Below are 15,959 nucleotides of genomic sequence, written 5' to 3' on the forward strand. Positions count from 1 at the left end.
TAAGCTTTAGTCACAAGCCCCTTTCACACTGCACGTTGGACCCAGAAAATTGCCAGGTCTCTGTTTGAACACAAAAACATCCATCTAGCTACCCGGGAACAATTGCTGGGACACATTACCCCTTTATTTTCCAGAATCACAGTGTGAAAGGGGCTACAGTGTACTGCCATTGTATTTACTTATCCAAATAGATAAAATATCTTTAAAGAATAAATGTTAAAACAACATGCCATATATCATATGTTCAGGGCTGAGCTGCTCAGTGGACTGTAACATAAGCATGCAGATTGGTTTGCTCTGAAGGCATACAGTGCCCTTACTTTTTAGATACAAGAGCTAATGTTTCTTCAGTGGACACCGAAAATTTTAAACCATGAAACAAACAGAAGTGAGAGATCAAGCTCAAATTATTATAAAAGCGGTAATCTTTATTTAAACCCATCATACATAACAGATGCACAACATAGCTAAAGGGTACAGACAAATTGTTCTGGACTTATAAAAAACACAATGTACTACAAACAATTACGAAAAAGGGTACAGATATTTTCAGATGAGAATTCATTCAGAAAGCAAGCACAAAATGTGCTTTCAGCAATGTGCATAATAAACTGAATGCCAGGCAACTATGATAAAGCAATAAACAGATGACATGCTTTGAGTTTCTAAGCATTTACATCACTGCAAACATTATAAGGGAGTCTTGGTGACAAAACATTACAAAAACACTGTTTTAGCCTGTTGGGTGTATTTAATTTATATAGTCACTGTTTGTACTATTAGGCATACATATCTTCACGATCAGCATTGTAGATTTCACCCTCCTGCAGAGAAGCAAAGTTGAGGAAGTGAGATGGCCTGTGAACTTCATGGTAGAACTCTTTTGGGTTGGCCAACTGTAGGTCATACTTCATGTTGGGATCATGGCGAACACCTAGAATGAAAGGGAGAGGTTAGAAGAGTCGAATGATGTATATGCAGCTTACAAAAGGTGAAAAATCACTTCATTTATCATTTTAAAGCTATGCTCACCCATGAAGTTGTAGTTCCAGGAGACTTGGCCAGGCACCATGAAGAAGCCAAGGAAACGGTCAGACAAAAGCATTTGGACCCTTTCATAGTGAGAGGGCAAGTAACCTTTGGGGTTATTTCCTTTATCTGTGTTTTGTCGACCCCACTCGTATCCACTGGGAGTCAGTTTGTAGGCCGTCAGCGTGCAGGAACCAGGGGTGAAACTAGACAACAAATCAATTGTTTAAAACCTACAAGTGCCACTTTGAATACATGACACTGGCCAATCATTACACTCTGGGATTTTAGGAATGGAGCCACAGTGCATTAGTGTGCTAAAACTCTACCTGCAAGTAATAATGATAGTCTTCTCGCCATCCCAGGATGGGTTGTCAGCCATGACCTTTGCATGGGTGGTTACATCCTGAGGAGAGAGCTGGGGCGATTCATTGGGCTGTGTATGGATCCATCCAAGAGGTTCCATTTCCTATGAAATTCAAGAGGCATTCAAGCGGTTTGATACGGCTGGGAAGACATAGTTGCTGATAACCCGAACTATAGACAGATGCATGCATGTAAAATGCTGACCTTCAAGTACTCGTGCTGTGGCAGCTGGTTGGGCAGATGAACGGTCTGATGTGTCCCCCACTGTGGCACCATCACAATGCAGCGGATTTCCTTTACCTGAGGGTTATCTGGAGGGCTGGTTCCATACAGATAACCTGCAATCTACAGGGGAGAAAATAGAAATGCAAACTAAATCCAGGTTTAGAATACTACTAATGAAGCAAAGGAAGAAGATTCGCAAGAGAAACCATATTAAAAAGTACAATCGTTCAAACTAACCTGAGCACGGAGATCTGAGATGCAAATGAACTTCTTCAGAACGTTCTTGGGCAGAATGTAAGTGTAGCCAGTTTCTTTGATGTCATCCGATGACACGTAGATGTGGTTAGTTCGTAAGTGCAAGTTGGCAGCAGAAATCGCCCTGTGAGATCAGGAAAAAAAGTTTAAAAACCAAGTCTAGCTGTGTTTTAACAACTATAAAGACAAGCGTGACATGGAAAACTTTCCACACCTAACTCTCCATTCCGTTTTGGAAGAGAAGGTCTGTGTCTCATAGTTGCTGGTGGTGGAGGTAATAATCTCATCTCCGTGTTTGTTGACGGTGCGAGTTTGTGTGGCTGTTAGCTGAGACTGCTCTTTGGTCTGTTTCTCAATCTCAGCAATCTGCTGTCGCTGCTGGGATGGAGCAGAGATCTCCATACCCAGGATGATGTCCCTGATTTCAGACTGGGTCAAAGATGCCACATTCACACTGTGGAGAAGTTAACAAAATTAATATCGGAAAAGTGGACCATTTGACATCCATGCGCATTTTCCGTACTATGCACTCAGAAGCATTCATTATCTAGTACTCACTTGTTCTTCTTGCCATAGTCAGCCAGGATGAGATCTTTGAGCTGCACCTCTACTTTGATCCACTCCTCATCGGTTAAAGTGGGCCAGATGTGGTGGGGCTCAGTGATTGTGGTCTTGTCAGGCTTCAGGATAACTTTGGCACGGTCATTGTTGACATGAAGTGCTCTCAGGATTAAGATCAAACGAGAGAATGCCTAGGGAACGAAAAGATACTGGTTTTAGACACCTTAGTAATGACCAGTGTATCCCTCAGAAGCTATTCATTTCAGTTAGGTCAATATTGTAGTATAAGAGCTGGATTTACAGTGTAAGAGGAGATGGTCTTCAGCCAGTCGTCATACAGATTGAACAGGACCATCTGAGGCTCTGTGGCCTTCAGAATGAGGTCTCCAAACTTCTCCACTTTCAGACAGGCCTGGAAGGGCAGCTGGAGCTCAGAGCCCTTGATTACAATATTGGGGAAGTCCAGCAAGTGCACCTGAGGAAAACAGACAGCTGTTAGCTTAAAAGTTAACATCTTTGATAACTAACAAGTGCTATAACAGCAATTTTTCGTTAATGGGTGTTTCTAACCTCAAGAGGATCCAACATGCCCTTCCTGGTCACAATAATCTGTTTGGGCTGCTCTTCAACAGGAAGCGATCGGATCAGGGCAGCCACTTCTTCAGCAGTCTTCCACTTAGCCAACTACAAAAACACAAAATGTATAACACAAGCCAACAGAGCCAAGAGCGACTGCTTTGTGCAGACCACAGTAACCTCATGGAGACAAAATACAGAGCACAGTGACAGACTTGCCTGCCCAAGACGCTTTTGTCCTGCCCATACAGATGTGTGAATGATCTTCAGGAAAAGCTGTCCAGTTCTGGGGTTGAAAATGAAAATGGCTCCATTGATTGGTTTTGTCGTCAAGTTTCCTTCAAAGGTCTAAAATAGGAAATGAGAGATTCAAATATTTGGTACACAATCTACAGAAAACAACAAACACCAAAAGGGGCATTTTCATGTTAAATTCACTTGCCTTGTGGATGGTGACTCTATACACATTGGTGTCATCCACAAACCAGATGATCTGGTTGGAGAACAGCTCTCCATAGTTCTGGGAAGACAGGTAAGGCTCAGTGGGCTCTGAAGAGTAGAGTTGCAGACCTTTGCGGATTCGCTCTCTCAGCACATACAGAGCTGGGTTGGCCTTCATTATCTTCGCCATGGCCTGCTGGATCAAGGGCTTGCCTCCAGGGAACCAGTTACCATAAGCACTGAAGAAAGAGAAACAAGCAAATCATAAATGCTTGACGCTCTATCGCTGTTGTGGGACGTTTAACATACCTGCACTTGACTTTTTGATTTAAATCACCTACACAATACTCTATAAAATACTGACCTGTGAAGGTTGTATGCCAGATCAATGGCAATCAGGACTCCAGTGGGTGATGGGTAAATACTCATATTGTCAGTGGTGTAATCCAAGAACTTGGCCCTGGCATATCGCTCAATGTCATGGGAGTCGTAGTCACCCCATCTGAGCTGAATGTCAATCCAGTACTTCTGTGTGGTGGTGCTGTCCATAACATCCCTATAGAACGAATCAGACATTTATCATACCATACAACAAGACTGTATGGCTTTAGTGTGGTTTTTACTTGCGCGAGTATTATGTGTGAAATGATTTAAATTTTCCTCCTGGTTTTTTCGATGTCAATGGATTCATTCATTTCAATCACACGTACTTGGAGTCTGCTAGAAGCGAGGGGCGAGAGACATTCCACTTGTAGGAGGCAAACAACAGAATGTCGGCACAGGAGGAATTCATCTTGTAAGACTTCCTGGGATGGATTGTCTCTTTCTGGACTGTCTCAATCTCCAAAGCATCCAGCTCTTGGTCAAACACCTACACAGGGCAAACAAAAGTTTACTGATGGCATGCTTCTGAATAAGCCAGTTGTTAGTAACAATTCAGTCTAAAGTATGAAATCACACAAACAGTTTGTATTGAACAGTCCTGCTTAATACGCATGAGTAATAATCACTGCATAATATCCTGACCCATTTAAAGAAAGCACATCTCTTTACCTGACAGAGATCCATGACAACGCTCTCATGAATCTTCTGCCACAAGTGAGCTCGGAAGATCTGGATCAGAGAGATCTTGAGAGTTGGGATTTTACCATGCATGAAGATTCCAGTGAGGTCCAACTGCACCTGGAAACCCACGTATACCTATAAGAACATAAAGAGAATGGGTGAGTCTCAAGAAAAAGGAAGGGGGGAAAGGCTTTCTAAATGCAATGGATTTTCATAGACATACATTGGCTCTGTTGATTGTAGGAGACCACCACAAGGTAAATCGTCGATTAGGAATCTGGTTCAGACCAGATCTCTGAGCATTGGTGAGTTTCTTCCATTTCATGGACTCTTCGAAACCACTGGCCTTCTCCCTATAAGAGAAACACGTTGAGCAAATTAGTATAAAAAAAAAAACAGTGTTAACTGTACTGAACGAATGACAACAAAAAAGGTCTTACCAGAAGAGACCCTCCCAGGTGGGGAAGTAGGTTCCCTTGAAGAGCGTGTGCTCAAGAATGCCTTCCACCCCTCCAAGTGCCTGGATCATGTCGGTACGGTAGTTGTTTAAATTCCACAATTTCCCATCATGCCTTTGATGAGTCCACCAGAAAGGATTTTGCTTCAACACCTGAAAAAACAATTAAAAACCCTAATTTAAAAAAACAAAATAAATGACTGATATCTGGCACTGCTTTCAATGTGCAAGTCATGTTTCCCAGAAGGAATGACTTTTACCTGGTACTGCTTAAAGTCCGTTCTGACTCTCCAACCCTTGTCATAAGCTAGAGTGTGTCTGTCCTTCTGGAAGAGTGTGTTGATACGTGGAATACCTCTGTCCCAGGAGTCCTCCAGATCCTCCAGTGTCAAACGTCTGAACAGTATCAAAGTCATTTTAATAAGAATGAATCCATCACCAAAAACAAAAATTGGATTTGGTTAAGAAGACAGTACCTGTTCTGAGCAATGGCTTCCTGACGTTTGAGTGCGTATTCTGCCCAAACCCTCTGGGAGTCAATGAACTCGCTCTCCCATGGCTGGATGTAGCGGTACAGATTAGGAATCAGCTGATCCTCCTCATGGCTCATACCGGAACGGAAATGAGTGATGCCCACATCGGTCTGTTTGGACCACCTGAGAAACATGGAAAAACTTTAAATCAATCACCTGCACCCATGGATGCATATTAATTACAGTGAACCTGCTACTAAAAGAAACAGTCATGTAAACTGCAAATTACTTGCCTAAGGTCAGACTGTGGAATCAGTACGTGTCCCATGGAAAGCATTCCCAGTCCACCCAACTCTTTAGGGGTGTAAAACACCACAGGAGGGAAACGACTAGGCATTTTGGAGTTCAATCCAATCTTGATACGGGTTTGGATCTTATTCTCACACTTCACCAACAGGTCCAAAAGCTCTTGAGTGTTGACCACAGCTTCACGGAAGTATGTCATCAGACCAATCAGAGCAGTGTTCCACTTGTTCACAATCTAAGAAGAGCAACATCATGTAAAATCATGTGTAAAGTGGGAAATACAAGTTTGCTGTGGGTGTTTCAATGTTAAGGTTCAGGGGGCATACCTTGGTGAAGGTGGTGGACCCAGAAGCCATCAGAATCTGTCGCACTCTGTTGTGGAACCTCTGCATTGACTCATCATCTACACGCAGGAAACACTGTGCTGTCCTTTCCTTTGTTACCTAGAAATTAACACACTATTATCCACCATCCTTTTTGACATGCCAACAGTTATTTAATCGATAGTTTGTAATTCTACTTACCTCGTTCTGCAAATTCCACACACCATCTTTGTGTGTAAACTCCTCATAACTAGTGCGGCACTTGGGGAGGATGCGACACTCAAAGCCACACATGTTGAAAAGTAGGTTGGGGTTGTCCTTGCTGTACACAGACACAAAGCTGTTCTCCCACTGAACTGTGGTCACAGAACGAGGCAGACGATTCTTGATGTCCCAGAACACAGCACGGCCCCTTGTGGGATTATAAGGAAATGAATCAGACCATGTGCATTTTTCTATTATCTAAGAAGAGGTTCATATGGAAAAAAGGCTAGAGCACTTACAAGTTCACATCATGTTTCATCAGTCTCATCCTAGCATCTCTTGGCCAGCATTTCTTATTGTTGTAGCCAACAATGTTCTCATTGTTGGGGTCTGGGTGCTCAGTCAAGTACCTCTGGATCAGATCTCTCGCCTCATCAGCAGAGAACCTACAAACAGCAAAATCACAAGTTTATAAAACAGCAACTTTTAGAAAAAATCTCAAAACTGCACTACAGCATATGGGAGTCGTCGTTCATCCGCACTACTAACCTGAAGAAGATGTGAATGCGGTCTATGTATCTGCAGTAAAGGCGTATAGGATGGGCACTCTCAGTGACCGTGTCCTGGAAGCTGAGAAAGTCATTGGGCATCTGAGGAGGTCCAGCCATCTCACTGGCTCTGTGCAGACCCAGCACCAGCAGGTCCATCACCAACCCATAGTACTGCACGATGAAAGAGGCAAACTGCAGGCCGCGGATGATACCGTACGAGTTTGTGTGGTTCATGTCCTGTTAAGAATTAATACAGATAGCTAAAAATCAAACAGTAGTAAAAGGAAATTTCTGATAAAACTTCTCAAAAGCATTGAGAGAAATATGAATTTTTCACTGTATTATATATGCAATAAACAGACCTTATAGTTAATGACAACGTTGTTTTTGGCCGTCATGTAATCTGCAATGTTGTGATCAACAATGAGACGCAGAAGCCTGTTCAGCAGCGTCAAGTCAATCTTCTCATACATCTTCTCATAACGAGACTCCAGCATGACGTTGCATTCGCCTTCTGCCGTCTCCCACACATCCTGCAGGTTGTTGATTCCTAGCAGGCATAATTACAAATATTAAACAATTAAATTTTACTCATCTTTTATCCAACCCCTATTTATCCAGAGTATTATGTCAAGATCTCTAGAATATCAGCATATTATTAGGCTGAAATGTTAATATAAAAAAGCTATATAATTTTTCACCTTTATATTATTTAGATTTCTACTGTTAATAATATAAAGACCAACATTGTAATACTTTAATAAGCATGTCTGCATTTCAGCTTTGTATTGGTCTCCTTGCTTCTAAAGATACCAGCTATCAAAAACTAAAATCCATCTTTCACACCTTGGCACCATTTGTACACCAGCAGTGGAGGTGGCTCTGTGTCAGCTGGTTTGATCCAGGGGGGAAAAAGCCTGCGCTTGTCTGCCTCATACCAGAGGTACTGATCCAGGTATGCATCAGTGATCTTTTCCAGTGGTTCAACATCATAAACCGGCACCAAGTGACTGTAAAGGTCCATGAATTCAATGCCCACCTATAGAGAAAAAGAAACACTTTAGATGCACGCTAGGAGCAGTAATGGGCTTAGACAACTCTTGTGGTTATATAAAGTGTGCAAACCTCTTTGAAGGCTCTCTGAGTGAGAAGGTGACGTTTGATTCTTGACAGAGCTTCATGAGGGTTGTCATAGGCCTGCTCAATCAGACCTAACTCCTCACGCTGTGACTGGTTCAGCCTTGACTTCACACTAGATAATGGAAAAACAAAGTCAGAAAAGATGTAAACATCTAAAAGCCAGTGCATCCAATCAGCTTGCTTTTATGGGACTGGCTTGACCTGTAAGCCTCCTTGAGTCTCTCCAAAGCCAAGATGAGCAGCTTAGTGTCATGTTTGTAAGACAGAGGAGGGAAGGGGATCGGAGAGAAACGACGACTCTCCAGCCAGTGCACTGTGGTGGTGTAGATGGCCACAGCCTCCTCAGCTGTGATGTAAGGTCCATCCTATAAGATAAAAACACATCTCTCTTTAACATGTTCTTTATCAGTAACAGCAGCCTGTTCAAAGATAGTGTGACCCAAGAAATGTACCTTCAAGTAATTGTGCTGTCTCTCCTGCTCTGCCTTTAGATAGAGTCGAGTGAGACGTCCCAGGTTCTTCTTGCACACAGTCTTATCCACAGTCGCTCCTCTTCTGATTCTTTCACGGTTATAGTGGGCTGTGTTGGTCCACCAGTCAGCTTTGGCCTTCACGTAGCGGAGAATCATGTTCTCAATGGGTGTTGGAAGCCCAGGAACCTGAAAAAAATAAGTAATGGAAATCCCTTAATGATAAAACTTCCAAACGTAAAATCACATACAATGATGGGCAGCAAAAAACTTTGAACAAAAATTTACCTTCCAAGGGATGTTGGCCTTCCAGCATCTCCATGACTCACTGAGATGCTGCAAGATGGTCCTGGCCTTGTTCTGCTTGATACCCTCAGGCATCATATCCAGGATGTCATGCATCACAGCAGCTCTCAGCTCCAGATCAAAGTGAGATTCCACACGCTGTTTGGTCACGGTCTTTGCAACACCCTTGGAGTGTCGACCTAAATAGCATCACAATTAATTAGTACTTGTTATCCTTTAAAATGTTGCATCATCTACACACTTTTTGCATATTAATACAAGCTCATTTTACCTTCAAACTGCCTGGCCAGAAGATTCCCAAGCCACCGCTCCAGAAGAGGCGTGATGCCTCGCATGAAGAACAGCCAGACTCTCCATCCTGAAGCCCAGAACCCACACCCTGGACCTTTTCCAACTGGACCCTATAAAAACAGGTCACTTCAGATATAAGGCATAGCACCAATTTGTACACAATCAGAGAAAAACTATGTACTTTACAAAATTGGGAATTTGGTTGAATTGAGTATTACTCACTGTGTTGAAGCGGTAGTAAATGAGATGCTTCAGGTCCTTGCACATCCTAATCTGCCTCATGAGCTTGTACTTGTAGCGGTACATGCCAGTCAATTGACCTACATGGGCAAAGATGTACTGCAATCCATCTGCCAGCTACAAGGTAGACAAAAGACTTTAGTAATGAAACTATTATAAAAATTAGCTACACAGAAACTGCATTCATTATTTTATATTATACCTGGAAAGAGTCAACATTTCCAAGCCTGTACTGCACATGACTGTCCACAACAAGCTTGCTCAAACGCAGAACCTCGCGGCACAAGTGGAACGCATTGCCGAATCTGGACTTCTTACGTTCCTTTGTGGTGAGGGTTTTCACAGGCTTCAAGTTGAAATTGTAGTCCAAGTGAAGGTAGTTGAGGTTCTTTCTGTGAATCAGCAGGTTCAGCATGTTGTAACCCTGCCGGCACACCTGGAGACCAACTTCTACCCAATCCAGCTTCGTGGACTGGAAGAATTTGGTGGCTTTGAAAGAGCGGAACAAGTATCTACAGAAGATAAAAGAAAAATACAATCATCATTAAATGCGCCAACACTTTTCAATAGAACAAGCTCTGGAGTAGCATTCTCACCTCTTTTTCTGTGCCTTAGGTGGTCTGTGTTTTAGCGCATTCAGCACATAGTACTTCAGGAGCTTCTGGTAAGACACGCGCACCTTCACAGGCTGGCCTGCAGGACAGTGCTCACGATACCTGAAGTTGTTTGAACAAACAAAAGCCTCTATTAAGAAATTATAATCTTCTTGTAAGGTCTCTTAACATTTCAAAACACCCTATATGGTATAAGGGGCCATTCACACGGAACATTGTATTTAATTTAATGTGAGATGCAGTGAAATGACGAGGTGGGGAAAAGGCAGACTTTTTTTTTTTTTTAACGTTTACTTTCAACTTTAGTGCCATGTTTTTAGAATGCCAAGTTCTGTGCGAGATGCTGCAAAAAATGCAAGATGTGAGTGCAACGGTCAAAGATGTCCTTCTAGTGCATGTTTACACGGATGCATGCAAAAGCAGAACAGTGGAATATAAAAGTGTGTTCGAGAACAGCAACTTTCCGAGTGCAAATACAGTATATTGTTTGTTTAATACAAACCAATTTTTGATGAGAGGCACATCAATGGCCCGTCTGGTTCTTCCTGAGCGAAGATTAAATGGACGAGGCGCCCACAACAGCGCAATTCCATTAGCCGTGTTGTCAGTGTAGAGAGGCGTCTCTTTCAGTAATGGCTCTACATACTCAGGCAGTTCAAACTCCTCATCATCATCTGGCAGTGGCTCTTGGATCTACGGGGAAAACAGAAGTGTGCAATTAGTGAGGACATTTAGAAGCAGAGTTTAATCAAAAAAAAGTTTTAACTTCTGACCTTGACAGAGTGCCTATGGGAGATGGGGTTGATCAGAGGGTCAAAGTAGAAGGCGGGCAAATCGGGATCCTCAGTCTTGATGAACACCACGTTCGGTGTGTGGTACCTGCATGAACAATCACATACCGCTGGTTCAGCACAACAGGAAATTGTAAGGAAAACTGTAGGCATGATAAAGTTTCATACCAAGTGAGGTGCACATGATGTGGCAGGTTGTTGTATAAGTAAGGGAAAGCAATTTTGTATTCTGTCCTAATTGGTTGTCTGATGATGATCTTGTTGATGTCATTGAACTCGTTCCAGTCTTCATCCCTGAAAACAAAACCAAGTTAGACTTCTGGTAAAAATAAAAAGTGTTCAATTATGCTACAAAACATGGTGCGTACTGGAGGTTAATGTCTCTGACAAGTGGCTCAAATTTGGGTCCCCCTGGAATGGCCATGTTCAATGCTTTAGAGGTGAAGAAAGCCTTCAAGTCAAACAAGTAGAAGTAGTTTCCATCCACCAAGTCTGTCAGCAACTGATTAGCCAATCGATAAAGAGTGGACATCATTGGCAATGTGAATTGCCAACGCCTGTATGTGGTCCCATTCACATATCTGTGGAAGGAAAAATAAAAAATCATGAACCAAAGGAAACAAGAAACCATACTTTTGAACATCTGTCACCGACACTCACTTTGTGGTGTCTTTCAGAGGCTGATGCTCATAAAGCCATTCTGCAACAGAGGAGTCCTCCTCAGGATCCAGCTCCATCTGGATAGCTTCCAGAGGCTCAACGTCCAGGATGTTGTCCGCATAATCCAACGGAGGCTCTTCATCATCAAATGGGGGGAAACGCATGCGCTTGAAGTGCCGTCTGTCTCGCTTCTCACGACGCATCATGATCCACATTGTGCTGGTAAAATAACATTTATTTTTTATTTTTCTGTGATTAAAATCTGTCATTACAGCCATACAGATATATAATACAATGTTTCTGTAAAACGATGCAGCCCTACAAACAAATAAGGTGCTTTCAAAGCAACATGGCATCTTTAGCTGAAAAAAAATAAATACAATTTTACACAAAATATGCAGCCCTAAGTTTCAGTCTCTGCTCTGAATGTCATGCCATTGAACACAATCACCTACCCCCACTGAGCAATGTACACCGGCTCAATCACCCATGGGATTTCGTTTACAAAGGAAATGGCCCCTGTAATGTGGTAGAGCACAGGAACATCTCTGATTTGCTCCCAGGGCATTGGCATGTTCTCCAGCAGTTTGAGCACTGCATGGGGCATATATTTCAGGGCCCTGCAGACAAAAAGCAACACATACCATCAATAATGAACAAGCATCAATATCAATTACCTAGTCAATAACACAAATGATCTCACCCAAGGTAGACCCTCTTGTCGTGACGAAATTTCCTGTTCGTCATGTCACCATGATCCCTGATAATTTTGCGCACATGCTCAGGTGGCATGTCCTCTTTCTGAGCATCCACAAAGCCAAATTTCCTCTTCTCCGAGTACCGTTTGGCCTGAAGCTGCTGCCATTTCCGAGCTACAACAGCGAGTTTACCCAAACAAAAGCAGATCATGTCACTAAACATTCACAGTACACAAAGCAGAAACCGTGCATGTGATCGAGCCATGTGAGCGCACCTTTTTCTTGCAGTTTCTCCTCAGTCATGTAATCTGGGACTGGAGCAACAGCTGGAGGTGGTGGAGGAACACCTGGAGGCATTGTTCCAGGCACACCTCTGTAGGGGAATGCAGCTGCCATGGCAGCGTGTACTGCAGAGGAAAAAGTTACACATAAAACATCAGATCAAACTGCAAAAAAAGTCCTGAAACACATTGAAGATAATAGAAAAGAACACTGCACTACGAATTCATTCAAAGAACCGCAATGTGGCAGACTACGTGAGAACTAATAAAAATAATTTATTGGCAATGAAAGGATATCAGAAAATAAAATACCAATTGAGCAAATAAATATAAATAAAATATCTAAACCACAACAATAAACTTCTACGACTGACGTGGTATCGCGCCTGAATTGTTTTCATACCGTAACGTTACTGAAACCAGCAAGCCACTGTTTATTCAGTAAATACACAATATAAGCATCAAGTAACAGGCACACTTTTACATATTTTGCATGTCAAAATAAAACGTGTAAGTTACACATTTATGATATTGACATATATGCAACAGTTTTTTTAGATTTCAATAAAACAGAAATTAGCATGTTAGCTTAGCTTAACAACGTTACATATCACACAACAAGCAAACTGTTTCCGCAAACGAGCAAAAACTTATGCCTATTTTAAAATAGTTAAATAAATAATTAAATAAAATATCCACGTGCTCGCAAAGAACAGTATAACTTACAATATTAAACGCACGCAGTTACTCGCCAGTAAAGGTAGTTGCGTGCCTGGTTTGTGCTCAGCGGAATGGCGTACCGTGCACGTTGTGCGTATGGGCTTGGGATCCACGAATAGTTTTACGTATCTAGATGACTCTACCTCAACGGGAATTGTTATTTTTACGACACCAAACGTAAGAAAATACGTAGGGAAAAACTTCCGGATGTGACACCGGATATAAAACTACGTATTTGTATTTTTCAAACTAGTTTTATTTAGTTATATTCTGTTTTATATTGTTCTATAACTATTCCATGGGATAAATAGAGAATAAAATACACAATAAATAGAGACGATATTCATAAACAGATATGAGATAAAAAAACAGAGAAAGATAAAGGAAATCAGACTGTTTAGTGCTGTAGTTGCTGTAGGACCTTTTTAGTTCTAAATTGGTAACGTTAGATAGTTCTCATTTAAGTTCTAAATAGATCGAATTTGTGATTATGTTTTTAAATGTTTTATAAAAGAGTACTACATTATTTTAAAAATTACATTACATAAAAGGTATTTCAACTAAAACCTTTATTTTGTGGAAAGCCAGAATAAGATAACAGTAGCCACTGTAGCACGAAAAAAGATTACAACCAAATTTTGGGAGGGTTACAAACCACACCAGATGTGCTGAAGTCATTCAAAGCAGGGGCTTCTACAATCTAAATTCTGACAGCTGTAACTCTCCAATATATATATATATATATATATATATATATATATATATATATATATATATATATATATATATATATATATATATATATATATATATATATATATATATATATATATATATATATATATATATATATATTCTTTTTATTTTTAAATCGTTACTAAAATCTCATTTAACATTACATAATGCGCCCCGCAGGTGGTGCAGTTTCATATATTTAAATAAACAACCATCTATTTAATCAGACTCAAACATCTGACGCATGCAAATAAATTAATACATATTTAATAAAAATAAGAAGAAATAGTACAGAACCAAAACAGATATGTTCCAATCTCTGCAATTCAAGCAATACCATGGCCACATTTGGGGAAAAGATGTATTTTTGTTGAGTTTTATTGATCAGATTTACACGTCACAGGAAAAACTAAAACCTTTGACAAAAATACTGCCGCGACTTGAGAAATAATGCATGTAAATGTAAAAAAAAAAAAACGAGTACGAAATAGTATGCCACCGATATATGTGATGCTTCCCTTTCCTCTAAATAGTTGTTACCAGTTACATTCAAGAGAGCTATTCTAAATGGCCTTTCACATAACTCTTGCAGTACTGATTACCATGTCAAAACAGCCACAGTTATCCATTATCTCTTCCCTGCCCTTTACCCATTCTCACCTACCACACCTCATATGATTTCATGATTTCCCTCTTTTTCAAACAGGATATCATTACTCCAGCATGAGTGCCGTAGTCTAAACCAGCTGCATCTCATCTGCTTTTGTTGGAGATCTTCTATTCATTTTGTCATTTCTCTTTGCTCTAATGCTGACCATCTGTTGTTTTTAGTGATCACAGCATGCAAGCAAGACAACTAAAGTCAATTAACTGTCATCATATAAAACATTCATAATTCAGGTTTATGTAACTCACTAAATGCTATGCTGATAGAGATCTGTGTCTTTACCCAAATTTAGATCATACAGTGCTCTGGGATGCCAAGGGCACTCTTTCCTGTTGATGCCCAGAAATCATGAATGTCTCAACTAATGTCACAGGTCAGAGGATGTGTGTCTCTGTCATTTCCACTCCAACAAGATATATTTTACAGACACATTCAAAACTGACAATCACATTTTCTGGGAATCATGTATTTAAAAGCACTCAAGACCGAAAAGGAAAACTCCCCAGCAAACAGCAAACATCCCCCTAACGTTTGCTTATGGTTTTAGAATTAAGAATTAATTTTAATAATTAGACCCCCCCCACCACCACCACCACCATGTTATTTCCTTTTACTTGCCATCATCAAACTGCAAAGGAAAGTTACTCCTTTTAGAAGCATGTGCAAGTAATCTGTATCTGATTCAAGTGTGTACAGGGGAAGTGGAGTGGGTTCCTCCGGTGTTTACCCCGGGAATGTCGAGGACAGGATGCTGAAGCCTAGAGGAAACCCTGACGGCAAACCCTCAGCACTCAAAGCAACTCAGCATCAGGAACCTTAAATGATTATGCATATCTGGCTGTGAGACGAGCCTTGGACACCCTCCACACATTTATTGCAACTTGGATTGACGCTCTATTTGGCGACAGGTAAATTCAACAGCACTAAACAACTTGTTATACTTCATCTTTCTCCGTTTGCATCATGCTGTTTATAACTATTGTCCGTCTTTCTCCTGTATCCAACAGAGCAGAAGCAGAAGCATTGTAGCACCCCTCACACAGAGTGACTGCTAGTGAGGAAGGACACTCATACACGTTCAAAGAGACACAACATGATGGAGCTGAGAATCCAGCTGATACCCACGGGAGAAATCATATTGCCTCCAGGGAATAATGGAGAGTCTTGCTGCCAAAGCTTCAATACGGTAAGTCACTTTTGATAAAAGCTTCAGCTAAACAAATTGCTGTTTTAGAATAGGATTAAAAACTAACTTGAATTACTAAATAAACACAACTGCACCCAACAATTTCTTAAGAAATTACTTATTGTGATAGCGGTCGGTCAGGATATTTTAGGCTCAACAAAGCATGCCATAAATTTGCATGCCCTGAAACCGAGCCCCTTTAGAATCATCAATGCTGTATCTTGATTGTCAGCATATGCCTGTTTATAATAAAAGCAACCATTGCAAGTGATAGTATAATGAATATGTGTGGTGTTGATTATGGTTTATAGAATGATTAACCTTTTGA

At 41.0% G+C, this 15,959-nt stretch overlaps 2 protein-coding genes across 3 annotated transcripts in view; one reads left to right on the plus strand and one right to left on the minus strand.

The window, feature by feature from the left end:
* Positions 1 to 407: 407 nt before the first annotated feature.
* On the minus strand, positions 408 to 13,205 carry LOC113058526 (pre-mRNA-processing-splicing factor 8-like). 2 transcript variants are annotated; one of them, XM_026226488.1, is made up of 42 exons: positions 13,050 to 13,205; positions 12,318 to 12,449; positions 12,048 to 12,216; positions 11,800 to 11,964; positions 11,345 to 11,563; positions 11,053 to 11,265; positions 10,853 to 10,978; positions 10,667 to 10,772; positions 10,396 to 10,586; positions 9,876 to 9,995; positions 9,482 to 9,791; positions 9,262 to 9,396; positions 9,020 to 9,149; positions 8,731 to 8,927; positions 8,425 to 8,631; positions 8,174 to 8,337; positions 7,958 to 8,084; positions 7,679 to 7,871; positions 7,195 to 7,382; positions 6,831 to 7,069; positions 6,581 to 6,727; positions 6,279 to 6,489; positions 6,081 to 6,197; positions 5,742 to 5,989; positions 5,452 to 5,631; positions 5,236 to 5,371; positions 4,959 to 5,128; positions 4,742 to 4,871; positions 4,507 to 4,653; positions 4,164 to 4,324; positions 3,818 to 4,009; positions 3,455 to 3,692; positions 3,232 to 3,360; positions 3,007 to 3,120; positions 2,738 to 2,911; positions 2,434 to 2,627; positions 2,090 to 2,329; positions 1,858 to 1,999; positions 1,600 to 1,740; positions 1,359 to 1,498; positions 1,033 to 1,235; positions 408 to 934 (listed from the first exon to the last, which is right to left on the minus strand). In XM_026226488.1, exons 2-42 carry the CDS (start codon positions 12,436 to 12,438, stop codon positions 780 to 782), a joined length of 7,029 nt encoding a protein of 2,342 aa, XP_026082273.1. In that variant the 5' UTR covers positions 12,439 to 12,449; positions 13,050 to 13,205; the 3' UTR covers positions 408 to 779. The 2 variants fall into 2 exon arrangements, with proteins under 2 accessions (XP_026082273.1, XP_026082274.1); XM_026226489.1 differs by having other exon boundaries at positions 13,076 to 13,168.
* A 2,008-nt stretch (positions 13,206 to 15,213) lies between these two features.
* LOC113058527 (unconventional myosin-Ic-like) overlaps positions 15,214 to 15,959 on the plus strand; it is a 37,696-nt gene continuing 36,950 nt past the window's right edge. The window contains exons 1-2 of the mRNA XM_026226490.1: positions 15,214 to 15,353; positions 15,453 to 15,631. Coding sequence (XP_026082275.1) covers positions 15,539 to 15,631 — 93 coding nt within the window. The 5' untranslated portion in view covers positions 15,214 to 15,353; positions 15,453 to 15,538. The remainder of the gene's footprint in view (positions 15,354 to 15,452; positions 15,632 to 15,959) is intronic.

Source organism: Carassius auratus, chromosome 40 (genome assembly GCF_003368295.1).
Source record: "Carassius auratus strain Wakin chromosome 40, ASM336829v1, whole genome shotgun sequence".
Classification (NCBI taxonomy): Eukaryota; Metazoa; Chordata; class Actinopteri; order Cypriniformes; family Cyprinidae; genus Carassius; species Carassius auratus.

What these genes read in the sequence shown, in the direction of transcription:
- LOC113058526 (XM_026226488.1), bottom strand. Translation starts at nt 12,438, where the DNA reads ATGGCAGCTGCATTCCCCTACAGAGGTGTGCCTGGAACAATGCCTCCA. An exon ending in CCTAAGGCACAGAAAAAGAG is followed by an intron (nt 9,792 to 9,875) that starts GTGAGAATGCTA and finishes TATCTTCTGTAG; the next exon opens with ATACTTGTTCCGCTCTTTCA. An exon ending in ACGTTGTCATTAACTATAAG is followed by an intron (nt 7,070 to 7,194) that starts GTCTGTTTATTG and finishes AATTCTTAACAG; the next exon opens with GACATGAACCACACAAACTC.